Raw genomic sequence first — 24908 nt, 5'->3', positions numbered from 1 at the left:
CTTTATGTGGCATTACACCGGAATGGCTTATGTGTTGGTAAGTGAATTGCATCCTTAACCAGAAGAGGATTAAATGCCTTTTCAATGTTCCGTGGTGAATGATTTTCTTGTTTTCACTCCGTATCTGTCTCTGGATTGATGTTCCTCTCTGGAGTAGCTGTTTTTCCCCCACCGGTATCACGTAGCATGCATAGGGTTTGTCCTCGGAAAGTAGCTCTTCCTCAGAACAAAACGGTACTGGGAGTAATCTTTGTTTGCTCCGATAGGATCTTTGTGAGAGTGCCCCCCCCTTTTTATCATGACGTTGTGTTTTTATAAAGCTTTTGTGTATTAAATCTGGCCTGCTGATCCAGCTGCCTCTCTGGAAACATGGATGTGAGATGGTTTCACTGTCCCGTTTAGAGCAGACTGATTAATCCTTGGGGCGGTAACCTTTTCTTTGTATGTTTTATAGTAAATGTCATGTTGGAAAAGCCTATTTTGGCCTATTTTTAAGGTTTTGTATTAATTTATTGTCTTTATTTAGCTGTATCATGGGTATGAAGTGTTCTTTTTTTATTTACAGTAAATGCACATTCAGTGTCGTATCTTCATGTAAGCTGTGTGATACTGAATGTGGCCGCACATTGTTTAGTTCATTTCCACATCTTCCCTGAAAATGTCAGGATTTCTTTCAATGGAATCTGAAAGTTATTGGACATGATTTTATTTTTGTTATTTAATTTATTATAAACTAAAATGTATTTCTTTTTATGAGAATAAAATTCATGAAACCATAGTTGATTAGGCTTTCAAAGCACTAATGTTGTTTTATTTGGCTTTTGCCACTTGGATGACACATAGACCCGAAAGTGTCTGTCCACCAGACCGAAATGTATCAAATTTATGGATTGTTGTGAAATTTGCTTAAGTCTTGTTTCACTCTTGTAAAATGTTTGTCGCCCTGACTTTTCATCTAGCTTCATCATCAGGTCAACATTAAACTTGTCAAAATGTTTTGTGACCAAATACCTGCAAAAATTGTGACTATCTCTCATCAGCCTCAGCTGCACTTTGTTTATTGCTACTTAGCAAATGTTAGCATGCTATCGTGCTTAACTTCATTGGTGAACATGGTAAACGCTATACCTGCCAGCATGTTAACGTTGTCATTTTGAGTGTTAGCATGGCAACGTTAGCATTTAGCTACAGCCTCACTGAGCTGCGAGCATGGCTGTAATAAGCAAAAATCTATACTAATCCTATAGTTCTATAGTATGAACTACATGAAGTGTCGCACTGTTTGTGGTGAGTTTTATTTAGTTTTTGGCCCAATTGCATGCATACAGCACCGCTTGATTTTCAGTTTGAATGAAGTGTGTTTTGTGACCTTACAGCCCATTCATGTTGGGGTTGTATTAATTAATTGAATCACCCAATACAACAGTGATCCTTGCAGACACACCTGGCAAAGGTCTGCACTCTACTGACTGTCCCGCTTCTCAAATTTAAACAATACATATAATAGTAATAAATATATTCGAGGAAAATGTTAATATTTAGAGAATAAAGAATTCTTAAAACACATAATCCAAAGAAAAAATGTTTATTTGTAATCTAAATAGAAATGATGCAATGTGCATCTCAAAGGGGACAACTGTGAGACAAAAATACTTTGGTACACTTGAATCCAAGATTTTAACAGACAAAGCAGCACGGTACCGTTGTGGCTACTGCACATGCTTCAGATTTTGTTTCTAACTGTGCAAGTTGTTGAATTATTGAACAATACTCAAAATTTAATGGTGCATTTTGAGCGAGCAGAGAATGCCATTGCTTCAATGAGTAATGCACGCTGAAAAGTGTAATCCTGGCTCACAACATAATTAATATTTAGAAAACAAATTGCTGAGTTTTCAGTAAAACGGTGATGGTGTTCATATGATCAGTATAAAATTGTTACAAAAAGGCATATGTGATTTACAAACAATTAAAATTCTACAATATAAATGCTGAAACCGAACATTAGAGACTAGAATCCAGTGGTAGTTCTGCAGAGCGCATCTGCTTTTGTAATGAGCACAATGGAGAGAGCGTTCAGGATGTTTAGAAAAAGTTACGTTTTTACTTTTAAAGTGATCTTCTCACAGATTCTTCTAAGAATATTTGATGTCAGATTTCTACTCTCTTTGCGTCATTGTCTTAGCAAGTCGACAACTAGATACTGTATATCAAATTTTACAATATCAAAAAGTTAGAAGCTAAAAATATTTCCTCCTGAAATTTGTTGCAAATGCAACTCCACATAACGTTGCAACAATCAACACAAATACAATAAAGGTGAAACGACATATAAAGTGCAAAGAGGGGTTTCAATAAATGCACTGGGACTGACTAGTAGTCACACAGGCTGTGTACAAATACTCTAAAAATGCCATTTCCCTTTTCTCCTTACTTCCTCTTCCCTAGCGTTTTTTTATTTTTCATTTTGTAGTCTCATGTTTTTGAGAATGGATTTCATTTGGATGGATGCATTTCTCACAGTATTTGGCCAAGGCCTTGTTCAACTTGCAACTTAAAGGATGTCAAGCAAAGATTAACTCTTTACACTGCATAATTGCCACTTAACGTGTTACGGATTTGTACTCTAAGAGACGTGGGTGGCTCACGTACATTCATTTTCACTGTAGGGGTGACCAACAACAACAACAAGATATTAGAAGTTAGCTTGGGCAACAAGACTCACACAATCACGTGAGGGTGTTTGGACGTCTTCTACCTTTCACGTGGTTAATTGCTCGATTATTTTACTGAATTTATGTGAAATGAGAATTTCTTCTATTACACCAAAAAAAAACAATTTAAAAAATCAAATTCCTCATCTCTTCTCCGGAATCAACAGAATGGTAGTAAACATTGAACATTTTCTATCTCAAAATATTTAACCGAGATCAGTGCCAACTACAGCAATAACAATTGTAACATCAACAATATCGATATAATAAAAAATAAAAATACAAGAGAAAAATTACAACAATGATATATAACTCTTCATAGAGATCAAACCAGAGTATCTCTAATGTGAATATATTTGACGATGTAAACCTACTATTATCAAAGTTAGCAAATATGATAATAACACAGAGAAAGCACATCAATCTTATTCCTCTCACAGAGAGCGCTCACATCGTTGTTTCTACAATGGTGTGGGTGGGCTTGTTCAAGCCATTGTTCCCATTTGGGTTCAGGGGCTGTGTCAGCTCGCTGGCCTTCAAGTTGTACTCTTTCGGGCGAGAGCTCACGCCTGATTTCGCCGGGGCTGCCACTGCTTTTATCCTCTGAGGGAAGGAGATGACAGATTAGAATAATGATCATCACAAACTGGGGTCGGTTTAAGGCTCAAATTCTAAGTGGAAAACAACGTAATTCAACATCTGGATTTGTGCAATGTACAAAAAAAAAACTCAATGTTAATTTAAAATTGCTCTTGCCAAGACCTGAGAAGAAAAGATCGACACCAGGTGCATGTATGAGGGCTAGATATGAAGCTACAGCCAGGAGACCTTAGCTTCGCTTAGCATAATAACTGTCATAGACAGCGACAATATTGAAGGGGAGGGTCATGTGACAAACGGGGGAGTAGTCTAGCTAGCACTACCGCTTTCAAGCTAATCTGCTAGCATGTTTACTACATTATTGGCTGAAGGTTTGACAATGTGTCTTAATTAAGAAGAATTACAATGGACACATTTCAGTAGAAACATTTGTTGTCTAATAGTCACAACGGCATTCAGCTAATTAGCTAACATTAGCTAACTAACAATTCTGTGTCTGAATAACTACTAACTTTGGAGAGTATAACTAGCCACAAAACAATAGACCCACTGCAGGTCTATTAACAAGATTTTTTTATTGGTAATTGTCTAAGAACAGTTGTGTTATGTGCTTCTTCACTGTTTACCTTCTGCTGTACAAGTAGACGTTAGCTAGCAATGCTACCGAAAACAGCTGTCTCAGTTGCTCATGTGACTCTTTTAAACTTTGATTTCTGTACCGATTAAGCAAACAAGAAGAAATGTGTTAATTTGTGAGCTTTAGAGGTGCTGATTGGTGGATTTTGTCACTTTCAGACAGAGCCAGGCTAGCTCTTTAAGCTAAGCTAACCATCTCCTGGATCGAGCTTCATATTTAGGGTGCTGGTATATCAGAGCAATATCATCTAACTCTCTGCAAAAAAGCAAATAAATGCATTTCTGCAAATTTATATTTCTTTAAAAGTACTAAAAGATCGAGCTCACCTCGATCAGGGGTCCCTCAGACTGTAAGATCTTGATGACCATCACCATGGGGATGCAGATCATGGAGGACAGGGCCAAACACCAGCCTATACCGATGGCCCAGTCCGGGTACTCATACACCTTGTTATAGGTCAAGGGCTTGTACTTCACCAGGGAGAAGACAAAGCAGCCCTGGAAAACAAACACAAGCTTCCATTAGTACAAGTTGTACACAACATTTCTTCCAACAATATCTCGTCCAAGGCAATAAAACGACATGACGAAAAGCTGCCGCTCATCTCTCACCATGCAGAGGACAGGAGTGATTATGGTCCAGCTCCATTTCATCCATGCGTTTGGTCTGTAGCCAATCATGTCCTCAATGCCATCGTAGAATTTATCCACTCCTATTGCAAAACAAAGAATTACATGAATGCAAGCATAATATAAAAAATGTTTCAGTAGATAAGATATCAGCAGTCTGTACTATTCCTGTGTTATTTTTTGTTATTGCAGAAGGACCTCCATATCTGCCTCTTATCTCTGCCTCTTATCTCTGGTGTCTGCCCTTAACTGCAGTATATATTTCCACTGGGACACGTACGAAATACTGTTAAAGTACAAACAGTCTCGGCTTTCTCAGGTCATCACTTATACTTCCTCCGTGTTTATTGTAGTTCACGATGTGTTTTATGGCATCATTAAGTGGGTTGTGTGCAGTGCAGATGTTTATTATGCTCCTTTGTTAACAATAAGTTCTTCTATTCTGTTTTTAGTTCCTTTTTAACATCTGGCGAGGGACTATGGATGAAGCGCAGCAGCTGGTGAGGTCCTCTGTGATGCTGCTACAGAAGCATCTTTTGTAGAGACGATTAAAAACAACAGTCTGGGACACTGGTTCACAACTGTTTTGACTTGCAATAGGTTGCATATAGGTTGCATATGTCTATTGGCAGTGAATACTTCTCATGTAGTTTATTTTAGTCATTTTTAGAGTCCTGAAGAGGTAAAACTCTTCAGTATTCCACAAGAGATAAGCAAATATTCAAGAAAAGACTGAAAAGGGGACAATTGACTGAAGATGACTCGAGTAAACTTTCTATAATTGGCTGAATTTTGTATTTGAAGTATTGTTACTCCTGTCATGGTGTTATAGCCTGTGAATGTTGTGATAGTGGTAGTGATACAGAGGTAGGGGGTGGCGACCAGTTCAAAGCGGAAGTAATGGAGTAGGAAAAATAAATTAAATATCTGGGTTTTTCTGAGCAGTTATTTGGGGAAACGTACTTAGTGCAGTGGCGATTTGCCAGACAAAATCGTAACGCCCGATGGGTACGTGGTACACGCAGGCAAAAGAGGCCATTGTCCATGCAAAATGTTTGTGTTTCTTATCATATATTTCTCCAAAAACAAGCACACAAAAGAACAATGAAATCATGGCTATCGCTGCCTTTCTTTGCTCTGGTAAAAAAACAAAAACTGATGCATCAGATGCATCATTTATTGCAATTAACAGAATCAAGAAGTTTTGCAATAACACTTCTATTTGTGGAAGATGCAGCGTTGCTTTTAGTTTAAACGTTCTTAATAATACTAGGATGTAATCTGTTGGGAGGCAACCCCTGGAGAGCCAATCGCAATCCAACACCACCAACCCCCCCCTCACCACGTCTCTTCTTGCAATTAAAGTTATTTACTACTGATGTGGGAAGAACCACAAGGACACCTTTGTTTACCACCAAAAGACATCATTTGTTCTTTTTTTTTCTAAACTGTTTACGATCATGACTTTGAAAAACGACACACAAGTTACTTCCACTTACCATAAACCCAGGATACAGCGATGCATTCAAAGAATGCAACCCACAAAAGGCACACACCACTGGCTGCATAGTAGTCAAAGAGTTGAAACACATACATGCCACCCTGGAAAGAGAAAAGAAAGGGGGGGGGACACATTAATTATCTCTCTGATGTGTGTCGAACCAAAGAAAGCCACACAGATAGAAGTGGGTATTAAAGTGGATGGTGCACGTTGAAAGCCGCGCGCTAGAATGCTGGCGCCCAACCAACGAAGGCAGAGTTGAACAGGTGCTGAGACGCCATTGAAGCACGATTAACTGCTAAACGGAAAACGGCGTTCCAAATTTGTTCCATTCACACATGTGACGTGAGCGGTGAATGTGGATAGGAGGCCATATTTGGACGTGACAATGGGGGACAGCCGACGGTGGAGAGTGGAAAGTCTGTAGCGTTATCTCCGCCGTTGATCCGAGCACGCCGACCCCCTTCTCCTTTTTTTTTTCTGAGCGGGATAAGCAGAGGGAAGTAGTGAAGTGACTGCTGGTGAACTTACTTTTGTTACCATGACCAGCCCCAGGAGATAGCTCATGGAACACATCACGGCTATGAAGATCTCCCGTCGGTAACCCTTCCTGAGGAAGTTCGGATACAGATCCACAATGGAGGTGATCTGTCCTTCCACTTCAACAAACTGTGGGGACAAAAGCAACTGTTAAGTTCTCAGCAGGGGGAAGGGGGGAGAAAAAAGTTTCCTCCTGTGTTTCCATGCAGCTCTTGTTTTGTCTCCACAAACCAGTGATTACAGAATGAGAGCTGTCTTTGTTGAGCAGTAATGAGAATTTAAACAGGGCTCCTCTCTGCAGCTCTGGTTTGTCGCTACCAAGACACAACAGAAACGAAACAACAGAGCATCACTGTCTCCGTCTCCCCGTCCCTCTCTCCTGCTCCCCTGTGTCTCCTCATTGCCTCGCAAGCTACATGATGTCGTAACAAAATCGTCCCTATTCACAAAGAACATGCTTCTTTGTTGCGCCCGGGGGGAAAAAAAGCAAACAAAAAGCCCCTTACATGGCAGCGGCATGTATGTGTGAGCGACCTCGACAATACGTAGCATTCAGGACCACAAATCTGCATGAAATTTATGGTCAAAAAAATGCACCCACATACACTGTAACTGGCAGCATTTCTCTCTTGGAAATAACCTCATGTGTATTTACATGTGCTCAAATTTAGAGCCTGATCTCGCAGTTGGCTCTGTACAGGACTGAGTTAGCACAGGAGTAGAATTACACTTGGGAGGCAGGAAATGTGATATGACCGGCGAATCCCTCTGGTGTACACTTGTGTTTTGTCAATGCAGATTATCTTGTCTTAATCAAAGCTCTGCCTCCTACCAAAGCTAGAAAACTTGCATGCAAGCTATGATAATGACTCCTACTTACTAAATGTTTGGCTTTTAAAGCCTATCAACTTTTAAAAACACTTAATTTGTGGTGTTGCGGGGCATTATAAAGGGATATAATCCTCACTGCAGTCCAGTGTGACAGTTAAAAGGCCTTTGTGGGAACAGGCGGCTTTACTTGTCTGTTATCGGATACCTTGGAGACGTTAGATGTGGATCAGAGAGACACTTCATGTGTTTTACACATCGGGGCTGGCAGGAGCCAACTAACCCACGGGACCTGGAAGGTGTCCATGTGAAAGCTACTGACCTGGCTGTCGAGGCCCAGGAGCAGCAGCATGATGAAGAAGAGGATGGCCCAGAGGGTCGGCATCGGCATCATGGACACGGCTTTCGGGTAGGCGATGAAGGCCAAACCGGGACCTGGAGGGAGGACACAGCAGGGACGGGGAGAAGGGGAGAAGGACGGGATTAATATTTCTGTCTGATTTACAGCTTGGACGACATAAAGAGGATTGAAAAAAAAAAAGATTGAGCTAGAGAAGCTGAGCTACTGCCAATAATCTACAAGATCTATATTTATATAACAATTGTAATGTTATGTTATGGTTGTGTTAATATTCATATTAATATCATTGTGTACTTGCAAAAATTACGTTTTTCTTTTACTTTAATGCCAATAAATCCACATTGAAGTTCAATTGATATGTCCAAGAATTTAAAGACGTGTTTGTTCTTTGTTGGCTTTGTGTGTTGAGTTGCTTTGAGGAAATAGTGTTTTTTTCATGCTTTAATGTCCCGTATGTGTTAATATCAACAACCATATTCAACTCTGCATATCGTCTCTTTTACATCGTACGTATTACATAACTGCCTCCTGTTTATACTGAATATTACACACCCAGACCATTCTACTGCACACAGTATTCATTACATCCTGTTCATGCTGCTGCTTTACATTGTGTTTACATTTAACTCTAATTATCTGGCAAGATCCTAATCTGCATTCCTGGTTCTTACTGTGAGCAATAACAATAAAGTGGACTCTAAACAAAGCAGACGAGGACTGCAGCAAATGAAACATATCAACATAATAATAATAATAATAATAATAATAGGAGCATGAGGCACAAAGTCAGAAATCACATTAACTAGTGCCTCAATTGAACAGCTGAGCAAAATGTATTTCTACATAAAAAAAAGAATGAATGAATTTTTGTTCTGTGTTTTCATTTATGATGTAAAATCCTGTATGTACACTCTAACATGCTATCACAGAACTCCTGTCATTGTCATACACTTTGTAGTTTGATTGTATTCAAGTTGCATTCTTAAAGAAAGCAAGAGTTTAATTTGAAAGTGAACAGAGCGAGAATGCAGAAAGAAGATGCATCTCCTCAAAAACAAGTCCACATAGGGTGTAAAAGGAAGGCAGAAAACAGAAGCGGTGTGGCGTCCACCTCAGGAGATCCACAGCTTGTTAACACAACTGGGCTTGCAGTGCAGTGCTGCTGGTCAGAAATATCACACTCAGGGTGTCAGTGCACATACAGTAGAGTACAGTCAGTGCTGGGCCAATCTTCTGAGCAATGTCCTCTGGTCAAAAAGATGTGAAGCTATTTGACAGCACGGTTCATTGTGTGCAATTGCCGATACCTGTACATTTCAGCATCATCGTTTCCGAGACTTGAATAAACTAAACCCCCCCCCCCCCCCCCCCTCTCCTCATTTAAAATGGTCTTTTCTTTTTTTCTCTTTTTTTGCGTTGTTTTCTTTGGCAACAGCGCCCACCATCACTGCTGCCGTCACCTTGGACCCTCGTACCTGACTCTGCCACATCGGCAATGTCCACCCCTTGTTCTTGTGCCATGAAGCCCAGGACGGAAAATATTGCGAAGCCAGACACAAAACTGGTACCGCTGTTGAGGCCTCCCAGCAGCAAACAGTCCCTATGTCACACATATGTCATGGAGGTTGTTAATGACACACAGGCGGAACTGAAGTTCCCATTTTCTTTTCACGCAACCGTCTCTGACACGAGTTGCTGTCACTACTACAGTCCCCACTCTCTCTCCCCCCCGCCCCCCCAGCGGAAACACAACTCACCTGTAGCAGTTGTATCTGTATTTGTTGTAGCTCCCCAGCGACGTCATGGCTCCCAGGCAAATGGCGTAGGAGAAGAAAATCTGGGTTCCCGCATCGATCCACACCTGAGGAGACAGAGGAACAGGTGGTTTTCACAGTGTTTTTCCAGAGTAGGTCAGCCTGTTTATGAAATACTTTTTGGAAATATTAAAGGACCCCGATGTGCACAGTGTGGTTCACGTGTTAAATTTGTGACTGTAGTGAATTTGTTAAGTTTACATTATTTTTGTTATTTCCCATGAACATGGAAGTGCTTTTATTTTGAAGAGACAGACGCAATTTATGGAAGGAAAGGAAAACAGTGCAGTAATGTTAAGGCGGAGATAAACAACACAAAGATAACCAAGTAATAAAGACAAACGGGGATATAATAATGTGAGTTTAGCTCCATTAGAGAGGGCAGCAAGTTGTTAAATGTATTTGTTTGTATCTGGTCTTTTGAGTTTGTTTGTGTAATTTGCTGATTTTCTATTGAAAAAGAAGTTCAATGTTCCTTCTGTTTGTTTAATTTCCCATATGAGCTCCGTCGTTGAAGTTAAACAGAATAACTACATTAGATCATCACTCCAAGTTTGTGTTATTTCGACTGTGATGCTACAGAAATGTTATCACGAGCTCCTTGCTAGTGAGCTAATCAAACGTAAGAGTGATTGCTCACACCGCGAAGGCAAACATTTTATTAAACATGCAATAACTGGGTTTTTTGTCCACTTCGGAGCAGCAGAAACAAGTTGTGAACACAACATTGACATATTATCACCTTTCGAAGGCTTCAGGATGCTAAACTTGAGAAACTAGCAAGAGTACGCTAGATTTAAAAAAAATATCCAACAGAAAAACCCAGCCTAGTGTTGCCAAGTCTTTTACAATGAAAGTATCTAACAGCTCCAAAAGTCCCTAAATCTAGCAAGAAAGTCGGCAAGTCTGCAGCACTGACAGCCCGTCCCTTCAGGCCAGCCACCAAAAGCCACTCCCCCTAAAATTATCATCATGAACGTAAACAACCAACATGGCTACTGTTAGTACTCACAGCTGTCAAGCTTGTGGAGGAACATTCCTGTATCATTCAATTTGGAGTCGTGTTTCTGGCTTCATGATGAATGGGAGTCCAATATTTACTCCACTTTTTGCTCTGTTTTTGGTCTCATCCAACTCCTGAAGGAGATATCTGCCTCTTAAGCAGCTAATGTTCAGCAGCTATCATATCTGTGTCTGTCTGAGGTGCTGAGGAGCAGAGATCTTTCACTGCAGCCAAAAACGACACTGATGAGAACGGCGAGACGGAACCAAAACAGTAAAGTTGCAGACCAGAAAACCAAACACTGAAAGATGCTATAAAGCTGGGAAGAGCTGAGTCGAGTCATAACTCCCTGTGGGTACGAGTGACCGCTTTTACACATAAGTAGTCATGTGATCCATTGCCAATATAAAGATAGAGCAACTGCAATAACAGTTACCACAATTTCCACATTGGCAAAAGCTTCTACAAGGAGTCCAAAACAGAAAATATTAACATTGAATGCACACATAGCAGTGGTGACATGGTGACAATGTCATTGATTTTATCTGAAACCTCATGAACAACATTAACTCTGTGAAACATAGTCAAATGTCTTTTCTTTCCAACTGCACAGGACACATGGGGGCTAGCCGATCCACATATGCCCGCTTGGTTTTGATATTAATCCAATCACTCATGATAAATTATGTAATCGAGTTATATAACAAAACACTGGCGCGTAAAACTACACATCTACACTACTACAGTGGTTTAGATATTGAGAATTAGATGAGAAGATTGATGCCGATTCAATATCCATCTGTTAAATATGGAGCTACAGGCAACAGCCAGTTAGCTTAGCTTAGCATAAAGACTGGAAACAGGGGGAAACAGCTACCGTGGCTCTGTCCAAAGGTAACAAAATCAGCCTACCAGCGCATCCAAAACACATATATTAACACGTTATATCTTGGTTGTTGTCTAAAAAAGCACAAGCGACACGTTGTGGTTCTATCGGGGGTTATGTCAAAACATTTTTTTGCGCGGCCACTTCCTGAAGTCACTGTGACAACGCAACATTTTTACACTTTGGTTGCACAGATTAACAGATGAAACCTGTTAATTAGTGACCTTTAAGGGGGCTGGTAGGTGGATTTTGGACAGAGCCACGCTAGTTATTTCCAGGTTTTATGCTAAGCTAGTTGGCTGCCAGCTCTAGTTTCATATTTAGCATACAGAACTGAAAGTGGTATCAATTTTCTCATTTAACTCTCAGCAAGAAATATAACACAACGAGGCTACTAGTCGAGGTTATGACTTTCTCATTTAGCCACACGCTGACTCGTGTCCAAGTTTTAGGACTCATTCCTGCAGCACTCTATCACAGATGAAGAGGAGAAGAAGAAGAGTTCTTGATCCTACCTCTGGGTCTTGTAGGCGGGTCAGGTTGGGGTAAAGGTAGAATTTGATCCCTTCAGATGCCCCAGGCAGGGTCACTCCTCGTATCAACAGCACAATCAGCATCAGAAATGGGAAGGTTGCTGTTACGTACACCACCTAGACAGGACAACGGAACGATTAGCCAAAATACTGACCAGCTGTCATGCACTTATGACTCACCACCCTTGACATATATAATGGGGTAAAAACACTACTTCCTTTTTGAAGTTCTCATTTATAACTTGTGTGTTTTTTCCGACTGCAGGTCAAGAGAAACATCGTTCTTGTTGTTCCCCTTAATGTACTTGTTTTTGTAGCAAGTTTTATCCGCCGCTTTGGCATTGCTGAGCACCTCGCGGTTTTTCTGAGCACCCTGAACGCCTCAAGTTGAAAATAATTCCTCTCAGAGCCATAAAGTGCCCAACATCATTAGCATTTTTTTCTCTTTGTGGTGACTTTTTCCTGGATGCCCAATGCAAAATGACTTCACTAACTGTAGTTACTATGGATTAGTGCTGTACTTGACATTTCAAGTACGTTTTTTATTTATTTAAACTGTACTATTAATAACTATGAGACGGTTCGCTTTTTTTCGGGACTTTTCTAGGACTTTTTCCAATGATGATCTCGCTCCATACACTTATATGTTCATCTCTGTGGAAGTCTGATTCAAAAGACGTGCAGTCTATGGCTGTAACTCACCTATGAAACCATCTCTCACATGCTTAGACATTCTGACACCGCCGGTTCTAAATACTCTCGTACATAAACTGCCATTTGAACGTTAATATGATCCTGAATTAACCCGATGTGGGGAGCTCTGATAGGTAGCCAAATAGTTCATTCTCTTAAGGACAAAACAAGATTTTCCAGGACTTTTTACTTTTTCTCTCATTTTCCATGTGTTTTCCATGACTGGAACTGTTTTCAGACGTCATGATGAGGGTTTCAGATGCATGCCCACAGGAGTCACACTACACTGCATAAAGGCTTCTCACTGCAATTTGGCTTTAGATTAATCATTTTAATGCACACTAATCATAACAATGCACCTTGTGTACCACGTGAAAATAAACCCACAAAAAGAGCTTAATTAACAGAGTTCTGAATTTTTCCACCCAGAGCTCGTCTCGTTGGCTCTGACCCGGCTTCTGACAGAAACAGAGAGGAGGTTGAGCAGTCGATGTTTTACAGCCGACAGTGAGTCTGGCCAACAAGAAACTTCAAGGACAGCGCAGAGGCTCATGCCTCTAAATCAACCAAATTAACTGCTTTTCCGAGCATGTGGCTTTCCTCGAAGCAACGGTGAAAAAAAAAAAAAAAGAAGAAGTAAAGGCCAAACAGCATCCAGGCAACACAATAACAAACAGGACGCGTCTCCGTTTCAGCAACTCACTTTCCCCGTGGACTTGACTCCCTTCCAGATGCAGAAGAAGCAGATGACCCACACTGCGAGGAGACACAGGGCCAGGTCCCACTTCAGGGGTCCGATGTCCTCGATCCCACTGGAGATGCTCAGGACGTTGCGTCTGCAGAGGAGACAGAGACGCACAACAGCTTAATGGCGGTTTGATAAGGGATCGTGTGACAACCCTGATAAACGTGGAGATCAAACAGACACATGATGTAGCCTGCTGTGTTCTGCTGCTCTGGCCTGTCCAGCGTCTGAATATGGAGGGTAAGACAGCTTCAAGGCTTTAACATTGAAGTGTCTAATGCTGCATGAATATTTTTAGTTTAGAGCCGTTCATTGTGATGAATTACCTGCAAATTCAGGGTTAAAAAGGTCGTTTTTAATTTCATTCTGCTGCACAAATACAGTTTGAGATAAACTAGCAGAAAACTAGCAGAAAACTAAAAGTAAACAGTGCTTTTTTTGTAAGAATTGTTCAACACATTTTTTGCAAGCAAGATAAAGATGCAGTGTAACTTTAGTATATTCACGCGAGTTTGTGTGCTAGTGTGCATGTGTGTCAGTTAATACTCACTCCCAGAACTCGGTGACGGGGGAGGTAAAGTTGGTCATGTTGGCTGCGAGCCATAAGGTCTTGTTCCTGCGGACTGTGTCCTCTATGCAGAATTCTGTGTTCCAGGGCTGATTGCATTTGGCCCAGGGGAGCTCCGGCTGGAAGCACTGTAACAGGTAGTAGAGTCCCCAGGCCAAGATCACGATGTAGTAGACGTTCAGCAGAGACACGATCACCACAGAGGCATAGCCGATACCTGGAGAGGGGACGGGAAAGAAGGCACGTAATCTGCTGTTATTTGTAATCCAAAAAGTGATAATATCGCTTTAACAGCAGTTGAAAATCTTGTTTTATTTATTATTAAGTTTAACTTCATGCCTTGCTTATAGACTTTGTATAAGAAGTGGACGTTGTCACTGGGACGTCACCCACTGGTTAGTGGACCATCGTTTTGAAGCCTCGAATTTGAAATCTTGGTTTTTGCAACCAGAAGTGACACAAGAGGGTGAAGCCAAGTCCAACCGAACACTGAATAAGAACATTTTAAGCGACCAAAAATGTAACAATTAACTTTCATGAAGTGAAAACACGATGTGAAAGGGTTAAAGTTGTAGGACGAAAACACAGACAACGCCGTGGTAGAGACCTGTCAATCACAAGATAGCCTCGTCCTAAAGCATCCCCTGCTTTATGGTCTGTTTGACTCTAAATGGACCATAATGTACTAAATGAACATCATGCTGTATTGAAGAAGACTTGAAACTAGAGATTGAGACCATAAACTCATGTTTACAATGTTTACTGAGGTAATAAATCAAGAGAGAAGTAGAGTCACTTTCTCATAGACTTCTATACAACCAGAGGAGTCGCCCCCTGAAGGACATTAGAGAGAATGCAGGTTTAACACACTTCAGCTTCACTTCTCAGAACCGGAGGTTGGCCTTGCTCCAGTGATGAAGAAGTGTACTTCTGACTACACACAACCACACCCACTACTGACCCTGGTATAGATTTTCAGCCTGGTGGTAAATGACTCTTTACAGGAGATTATGGCCGAGCAACTTTAAAAGCCATCACGAACACAAATGACAGCCAACTCTTCATCAACGTCCTGAGCTCGACTCTGCTATCTACTGTAATAATGTCCTTAGTGTTTTAACACTATTTTTAGATGACTTTGCCACGAACCTGGACACAGAAATCCCTGGTACTCTTCAACTGCTCGGGAGTATTTTTAAACTCATCATCTCTGACGCCCCTACCGCCTCGTTCCCACATACCAAATGCAAACTGATGGACAAGTCAATGCTGTGACAGGTGTGTGTGTGTGTGTGTGTGTGTGAAGGTGGGGAGTGTGTGTGTGTGTGTGGAGGGGGGGGGGGACGACAACAATGAGGCGGTTTGTGATTGGTCAGATTTGCGGCCACTTGTGCTGCGGCCTCAGCGCTCCCTGAATAGCGGAGACCGTCAGCAGCTGCTGGAGATCCGGTAAAAGGAACGGCTTCGTCTCTTTTCATGTCGTGTTTGTGAACATGAGCGAGAGCGTGATGGTGGCAGCTGAAGGCGTGCTGCCTCGTGGCGCCTCGCGGCTTGTCACTCAAGAGACGGACGGTCCCAATGTACTTCTGAGTGTCTTAAAGTATCAGTAGCTTATGGGTGACCTCAGGTCAAAAGAACCCGACACTGACAACGCAATCACGGTATTTATAAGACATACATCCTTTAAGTTGAGACAGAAGACTGCTGTTCCCATCGCGAGGCGGCTTTCTTTCTTTCGCTGGTCTGTTCAAACGGTAACCGAGAACACAATCAAGTCGTTACACCCACAAAATCTGTAATCCAAGGATGGCTTTGTGTTTTGGAGCGTGGTGTTTATGATTTACGTAAAAGTGTGTGTGTGTTTGTAAAAATCATTCATCCTCCATGATAGATACGTTTATTTCTTATTTGAATGTTTGTCACTAGTGTTTTTTATGTATATAATCTTTATATTTACACCATTTTGCTTTACACTACAGTCCTGTTTGTGCTTTACGTTTATTCGTCCAGCTTTGTTGTTTTTGTCCCTAACTGTTATTTTATTATTTCTATCTCTATTGACTCTTATATCCCCAGGACAGCTACACACATTTACATGTACACATCCCTCAACAACTCTTCACTTTAAATAGACACTTAACTCTTTAATAACAGACTTATTTTAACATAGTCTTGTTTTAGTTGTTTGTTTATCATATTTTATTGTAAATGTTCCTATTTTTTTATTTGTAATTACGTCTTGTACTACTGCGCTGTGTTTATTGTTAAGCACCAATCAAAAAGACAAAGTCGCTGTGTGTGCAAACATGCTTGGCCATGAACAAGTCAAATTTAAACTTATACTTAAAGCTGATTGTGAGTCGTAATATTCCTTCTTTACTGTGTCTTTCACATAACACAAAGCAGCCTAATGAAGTAAAACTGGTTCAATTACATAGGAAGGGAATGCATGTTGAATACAGATGAAAACTGGACTGAAACAGGAAGAAAATCAGGGCGGGATTCTCGTTTTGGCAAATGATGCTCTTACTCAGCGTTAAATATTGAATGATCCTGTGAGGGATGATTTGAGCTGTGATGCAGAGCCTCTGTTTCTCTGTATGAGTGAATACGTGCAGCGTTTGCGTGCTTGGACTGACCAGTGAAGATGGGGCAGATCTTGGCCCAGCAGGTGATCCCTCCCTCTGAGGTGTACTGGCCCAGTGCGACCTCCAGGAAGAACACCGGCAGGCCGCCGCCAAACAGGAAGATGAAGTAAGGGATGAGAAACGCACCTGGGGGGGGGGACAGATGCAGGAAGTGAGACATCTCCAACGATCACCAGCTTACGATTCATTGGCTTAACACTCTGTCCTGTATCTTCAAGCCTACCTCCGCCATTTTTATAACAAAGGTAAGGGAACCGCCAGACGTTTCCTAATCCGACGAAGCCTCCGGCCACGGACAGGAGAAAGTCGAACTTGCTGGCCCACTTCTCCCTCTGAGGAGCCTTGCCTTCGGCCTCATCCTCGGGCCGCGTGCCGGGACTCTTCCCCGGTGAAGGTTTCAGGGTGTCCTTGTGGAAGTCCTTCAAGCATTGGAGCTTCTCTTTTTGTGCCATGCTGTGGACGGCAACATATGTTTTTATTTTTAAAAAGACAAGTAAGATGCAGGGACACAAAGACAAAGAGACACACAGATGTGGGCGGGATCAGACACAGATGTGGGCGGGATCAGACACAGATAGGGCGGGATCAGACACAGATAGGGCGGGATCAGACACAGATGTGGGCGGAGCTTTAGGGAGATAATGCGGTCTCCTGATTGCGTTACTGTGTGCGGTGTAACCGCTGAGTACACAATGCACAGAACTATGTTGCTAATCTCGTTAATCTGAACATCTAATGCACGGAGGTCATTCGGACAAGAGAAATGTTTTGGGGAGCTGATTTAAACCAGACAGCGAAATCACAGCTTTGAACAAGGAATACCCACCGAGTTTCTTATCTATATTTCATAGGCTAGCTTCAAATGATATAGCTTAAATATTACCCAAAGTTTTGTTATTATTTTATTGTACTTTTTTATTTATTTTTTTATTATTTTACTTTACTCTTGCTTTGTTTGACCAATCAAAACTTCTTCCTGTGTTCTTCCCTCCGTCACCTGAAAGTACCTGAATGTTCACATTGTGACTACAGCTCTCTGCTTTCCAGTTTTTACTCTCTCGAGGTGTATTTTTTTTTAGGCACAGAAGAGGGGGGGTCACATTGTTCATGAAAGAAAAGAGAAGAGAATGTTTGAATTCCTGGCTTGACCCGGGGGGACAGTTTCCTCTTTAAGCTTTCATCTTTTGCAACCGAATCAGCAACGAGTCGGCCCTCCGGAGTCCAAATTTAGAGCCGCTGGCTGCTGCTCTCAAGATGATACAACAGTTTAAGTTCACTTGAGTATTGACACTGTAAACCGCCTTTCCAAGAAAGACAGGATTTGTTAATACTTTTTTTTTTTTTTATTATAATTGTTTATTGAAAGACAAGAGACAATATTAGACAATACATAGACATAACAACAAGAGGATGACAAGAACAGTGGGATAAAAGCTAGCAAACATCATATAGTCAGTGTGTGTATATGTGTATGTGCGTGTGTGTGTGTGTGTGAGAATGTCCTTGAGCCTTTTGAGATGGAAGAAAAATAATAATAATAATAATAATAATAATAATAATAATAATAACAATAATAAAAATTAAAAAAAGAAAAGAAAAAAGGAAAAAAAAAAAACAGGTAAGTATGTGTGCATATGGATGTTCATGTATGCATGTACGTGGGTTTCAATTGGTTGTCAGGCAAGAAAAACACCAAAACAAAAATCAATAATCGTAATAAATACATAAAAAATATATATATACTATACAAATTTTAATATTAATAGGATGGGTGGTGTCACGTTTGCAGAAACATAGTGAGGGATGACCAGGTGGAGTGGTGTTCTGTTGTATTGTATATGATGGACGAGGTTAGATTTTCCATTGAAATATACTCTATCATTAAGTTTCTCCAGTGTGTGATGTGTGTGTTATTCCTTGATTTCCAGTTCATGAGGATAGTTTTCTTGGCGATAGTTAGGGCCACGAGGAGTAATTTGCGATTTGTTTTACTCAGATGTATTATTGAGATGTCTCCTAGTAAGCACAGTGAAGGGGATAATGGGACGAGGCAGCCCAGGAAGACAGTGACTCAGTTATTTCTTTCCAAAAGTGATTAACTGGTGTGCAGTGCCAGGTGGCGTGAACATAGCTATCCGGGCTGTTTTGAATGCAATGTGGACAGATATCTGACGATATCTGACGATATCTGAGGATTTGTTAATACTGATAGAGAGGCATCTGATTTCCAACTGCATGAGCCGAAGAGGAGAAAAGAACCCCTAATAGGGACTGGAATAACTGTGTAAGACGTGCCAAGACTGTGACTTAAGCTCCCAGCTGGCAAAGAACAAAGAACAAAAAAGATAGGACAATGTGGAAAGCTGTAATTAATTGTAAGACACAGGATTAATTGAAAGGGGGGGGGGGAATTACCTCTTCTTTTAAGAGGAGCAACATCAAATACTTCCACCTTTAAGGCTGCAGGCACAGAAATAAATTAATAAACTTAGATCGCGTTATTTGTCGAAGAACAAGTTGTGCAAAAAATGCTTCCAAATTAGGCATGCCCCGACTCTGTCCCGACTCTTTATTTTTACCACAACCCACATTAAAAAGGAGACATTCCTATAGGGAACTATACGCATCTCTTCACTTCATCAACGCTTCACAAGCCCTCCACCCCCCTGTGTTCACACTGTGTCCCATCATTTTCCAGGATCCCTCTCTTCCTGTTATGCATGACAAGTCAACTTGAACCGCTTTCCATTCTCAGACCTCCTTACATAACTGGATCAGTTCTTGCCCATTCTGCTTCTCATCCTGTTTCTCTCCCCCCCTCTCTCTCTCTCTCTCTTTATCTCTTTTCTCCCCCTTTTCCCCCTCGTCTGCTTAGCGTATGCTTTCACCTGCCGGCATGGTGTTAGGGAGGCCAGATAAGACTTAAGACAAACTGTCCTTGGGATTTAAACCAGACATACTTGAACACAAATTCCTTAACCTTTAAAAAAACAAAAACTGCTTCATCCTCATTCATCCTGTCACAAATGAATGAATGAATCACAAAAGACAACTATAAAATCTACTTGCAGCTCTGTTTTTCCTCTATTTATCTAACCTTTAAACACACAAATATCCACCAAAGCTTTACAACTTCTTTTCATTTGACTGATTTTAAATTCATTCAAGCAGAAAACCTTAAAAAAGATAAAATACAAATCAAATCTCTTTTCCAGCAAAGCAGTTTTAGAAAAACTTACATTTCCTTCATGGCCTTCCTTCTATGTACAGAGTTCCTCTCTCTCAGCTGTCACCATTCCTCTGTACTGAATGCCTTTATGCCGACATGGGTCACAAGAAGTGGAGCTTCCCCCTTTGGCCCGCCTCCTTTGGCCCGCCCCCTTTGGCTAAAGACAATTAAATCCAAAGTGGAGATTGGGCGCTGCCTCGCTGTGACAGACAACTCAGGTACCAACATGTGAGACTGTAAATTTCCACTTCCAACCCACAAACATACACACACAGCCAAGTGGTGGGGGGGGTGAGTATGTGTCACACACACACACACACACACACACACACATACACACACACTTGTTCATGTTGGAGACGCAGAGGACAAGTCAGAGGCCACTCCAACACTGAGGGTTGGCTTTGAATCATGATCTTGAAGGCAGCATTGACAGTTTTAGAGCTTTTTTTCTTCCTTTCTTTCAAAAAGCAATAAAATATGAAAAGCATCTTTGTGTGAGAACAAATGTTTTTCTCACACACATATATTCTGCGATAAATCTCTGGCATTACTGGACATTTTTTGGATTCACCGGGGGCCCCCCCTCCGTTCTTTTCACGACATGCGGTTTGTTATCTGCGAAATGTAAACAAGTACAGTATCAACGGTATAACAACTCCGAATAAGGAGAGGCGTCTCTTTACTCTCTCTCTCTGTCTCTCTGTCTCTCTTAGTGGAAGGAGTGTGGAGTTGGCGGAGCGTGTTTGAGAGCGATAAATAGCGATTTTTCGATATTTTTCTTCACTGGGTAATGTTGTATATGATAGTGTAGTGGGGTGTGTAGGGTTCACGGTTTTTTTTGTGTACTTTTAGCTGTTTTTTGGGTCTTTTTTTGTGAGCGGATTGCAGCCGGGCAGCGCGTGCTGTCGGCGTGCTAAACGCCACCATGGGCCTGACCGAGTTAACCAGGGAACACGGCGTGAAGATCCCGCCGCGTTTCGGGTGTTCAGTGGAGGAATGCAGCCTGGCAGTGGGTGCGCTTGTTGGCCACAGCCACGTGAAGTCCGCAGCGCGGATGAACAGCGCTGTGGTCATCTTTCTAGATACTATAGAAACTGCGGAAGTGGTGTTGCAGCACGGGATCGAGGTGGGTGAACACTTCCACGTATCCTCTCAGCTCACCGGAAGTGAAAGTCACTGTGTCTAACGTGCCACCATTCATAAGAAACGATGCCATAATCAAAGAGCTGTCCAAACATGGGAAAGTAGTATCTCCGGTTAGGAGAGTGTCCTCTGGCTTTAAGTCTCCACTGTTAAAGCACGTGGTGTCTCACAGGAGACATGTCCTCATGATCCCCAACGACAGGAGCAGGGTGGTCAACCTCAGTTTCAAAATCACAGTAGAGGACTTTGACTATGTCATCTTTGCAAAGACTAATGATTTTAAATGCTTCAGTTGTGGAAAAGAAGGACATCTGAGTAGAGCTTGTCCTGGGGAAAATGGCTCAAATAAAGACCAGAACCAGAAAGGTACTGAGGAGGGCAGAGGGGACAAGCAGGACGGACAGGAGGGAACAAGTGGAGCACAGGAGGTGAGGGTGGAGGAGACAAGTGTGGCCCAGGAGGTGAGGGTGGAGGAGACGGGTGAGACCCAGGAGGTGAGGGTGGAGGGGACAAGTGGGGTACAGGAGGTGAGAGAAGAGAGGGAAAGTGGGGGACAAGAGGTAATGAAGGACGGGGCAAGTGAGGTCCAGAAGGTGAGGGAGAGTACTGGAGGACAGGTGGAGACAGGTGGTGAGGTGGACATGGAAGCAGACGAGGAGCAGCTCAAAGCCCCTCAGCTGAAGAGGAAACAGAGAGGAGACAGAGGAAGCTCACAGGCGAAGAAAGCGGCAACGAAAGAAAGTGGAAGAGCAGCAGAGTGTGAGTCTAGTCTGGAGGAAGACTCTGAGTATACCACAACTGCTACTACTGCTATTCCTGCTACTACCAGTACTAATACTACTACAGCTATTAGTACGACTGCTACTAGTACCACTACTACTGCTACTTCAAAAACTGACTTTACTCTTACTACTACTACTACTACTACTACTACTGTTATATTAAATACTACGACCACTACTACAGCTATTACTACGACTACTGATACTACTACTTCTACTACTTCTACTACTTCTTCTTCTAATTACTAATACTTCTACTACTACTAATACTTCGACTACAACTTCTACTACCACTGCTACTACAAATATCACTACTGCTACAACTAGTACTTATTCAAATGCTACTAATACTCCTACTGCTAATAATACTTCTACTACAACTACAACTTCTGCTACTACTACAACAAATATCACTACCGCTGACATTTTTTTAAGCTACAGAAACCGTTCGAATATCAAAATGTTCAGCTCTTTCAGGAGAGGGGTGATATGACTTAATATTTGTAATCTTTCAACTTTTTGAATTATTAATGATGATTATTGATCAAAAATATAGTTTTTCCCTATACTTTGAGAGTCTGCCGAAGTAGCTCTGATGTACTGAGACATTTGCTGGCTTAGTATCTTGTGGTTAGATTAACCTTGTCAACCTAATTCGGTCTCCACCCAAACTGGTTTATGAATGATTTGCATGTGTTATGAACCCCGATACTCAGTCAGAACAGTATTTACACATTTAGCACGATAGATCCAGTTTGACAGGATGCTGTTATCCAATAACAAAACTCTTAAGCAGTGGCGGTTGGTGGAAAATTTTCAAGTTAGGGCCATCCTATCAATTTCAGCAAACATCCCAGTATGATTTAATGCAAAAAAATTAAAGTATCAAACACGCATTACTACTTTGCAGTTAAATATTTAACATTTATTCCAACACGAAAAAAAGCAGTAAATAACACTTATATAATATAATATAATATAACATGTTTATTTATTGAGATGCCCCTATGGACCTTGTTATAGGAGGTAAAGATCAGGAGAAGTAAACATGAAGTGTAACTAGAAAATGCATTTCCTGCTGAAAATGCGTTGGAATGCTGAAAGCTGAAATGAATCGCAAAAACATTGCTGAAAATAGATATCCAATTTAAAAACAATTGCAAAAAGCTTAATGTGCACATAATGAATATGTGAGTAAAGACATATAATATAACAGTCTGGTAAGTTCAGAAAATGACATCACTTTACTGTTATGCAGCCTTTAATACCAGGAAAACACTTTACGAAATCCAAAATCTAAGACGATATCAAATATCACAATAATAATATAATATAATAATTGTTGCATTAATTCACTCATGCATTTATTTAATTAGTGGGTGGCTTGTGTTTGTGGAGGGTGACACACGCACACACACACACGCATACATCACATGTCACTGTGAAGTCGGGGCTGTGCCTGAACGCATCACAGCAGACCTCAAAAAAACGATCAAAGAGAAACGAGGAACAAGGTCTTATCAGCTCTAAACACAGGAAACCGGGTTCAAAGGCCAGAACAGAGGGTTGTTATGTTTTTATGACCAAAACTGTATTTGCTCAAGTTGATTTTTTTTAAAGCAGGAGTTAAAGTGCCAGGATTTCTTTCTTATTCTTTTTTTGTTTAAATATATAGCGGAAGCATTCTGGGAATAATGAGGAGACAGCATCATGTCAAAGAAAAAGAGAGAAATCTGGTTTGTTTATATCAGAGAATGAAATGAATCAGCATCAAACCACGGCGAGAAATGACTAAACAACACGCAGTGTGCTTAAAAAAACAAACCTTTAAAAATAAGAGATATCTTTAAAAGCGGATTTATATATTATAGTTTTTCTATCCATCTTGCGCGTTTGTTTTTTTTGCAAATAAAACCACCATCATTAACTGACTCGATGCGTAAAGAAGAAGCCTGATTACCTGTCCTCGTTTTACCAAAGCAGCCCGTTGTTCCTCGTTTTAAACGCTGAGTGAAACAATTTAATATCAGTTTCGAGTGGAAAATCACCAGCTGCTCTCCATGCAACAACTTCTTAAAGCGACAGCCTCCCTCCAGCCGGCTCTCTGTGTCTGTCACGGATACATTTATACATAAATACATTTATCGATTAACTTAATTTGATAAGGGACAGTGCACATTAATAAAAACATTGCTGTAAATGCGCCAGAGTTATAAACCAAGAGGCTGTTTTTCATCTGTAGTCCCAAGAGGCAGATGTTACAAAGTAAACCTATAAACAGAATATAAGATTACATTTTACAAAATGATGCAATATTGACCCTTTACAGTGCGTGCAGAAACAATGAAAGAAGAGAGAATATTAATATAAGTAGTATCATCATTCAGGAGACTGTTATACATTGTCTACTAACAGACAAATTCAACACACACAAAGCAAATAAAATGAGGGATAACTATGTTAAATAGAAAAGGACTAAAGATAATATTATGTTCGATGTTGGATGATAAAAACAAAGAAAATAGTTCCAGAAATGACTCTGTGTTCATATTTCTGATACCACTTTCTCATGAGCTGAAACTAATGGCTGTATCAATGGTTAATAATGCTTTATTGGTTAGTTATATGCAAGAATAGCAGATGGTGGGTTGCCAGGTTGTGGGGGGGAAAAATAACATTGGCAGGTGTTTATCCCTTCTATTTAGTAAGTATTCATTTTTTAAATGTTGGTAAGCTATTAATAAATGCTCATGGGGTTTTCACTTTCTAATAAGTCATCACACATGGAGTTTTAAATGTTAATAAGTCATTAATAAAGGGATGGAGTGTGTGATTTTGGACGCCTTCCAGCCGTTAGCCATGCTGGCAACATGGCTGTAGGGTTGCCAGTTTAGTTATTTGATCTCTTAGTTTAGTTGTAGTTCTCCATTCTAGCCAAAGACATTAGCAGATGATAGCATGCTAATATGGTACTTTGTTTCGTGATTTTGTGTTGTGTTTATTAGCATGCTGACATCAGCCATAATCCATCATATTTTGGCCGGTGTCATG

The 24908-nt window shown here is 40.9% G+C and overlaps 1 protein-coding gene across 1 annotated transcript; it reads right to left on the bottom strand.

Annotated features, from left to right (window-relative positions):
- Positions 1-1569: 1569 nt before the first annotated feature.
- LOC142959417 (sodium- and chloride-dependent taurine transporter-like) lies at positions 1570-23905 on the bottom strand. Its single transcript, XM_076100681.1, has 14 exons — positions 23818-23905; positions 16924-17153; positions 16692-16826; positions 14035-14269; positions 13443-13575; positions 12029-12163; positions 9568-9671; positions 9286-9410; positions 7772-7884; positions 6613-6750; positions 6080-6182; positions 4563-4663; positions 4278-4448; positions 1570-3317 (listed from the first exon to the last, which is right to left on the bottom strand). Exons 2-14 carry the CDS (start codon positions 17150-17152, stop codon positions 3162-3164), a joined length of 1878 nt encoding a protein of 625 aa, XP_075956796.1. The 5' UTR covers position 17153; positions 23818-23905; the 3' UTR covers positions 1570-3161.
- Between the last annotated feature and the right edge of the window lie 1003 nt (positions 23906-24908).

Source organism: Anarhichas minor, unplaced genomic scaffold, assembly GCF_050575085.1.
Source record: "Anarhichas minor isolate MPS153535 unplaced genomic scaffold, ASM5057508v1 ptg000003l, whole genome shotgun sequence".
Classification (NCBI taxonomy): domain Eukaryota; kingdom Metazoa; phylum Chordata; class Actinopteri; order Perciformes; family Anarhichadidae; genus Anarhichas; species Anarhichas minor.
The sequence above is the reverse complement of the archived record's forward strand: the minus strand, read 5'-3'. Positions and strand labels throughout refer to the sequence as shown.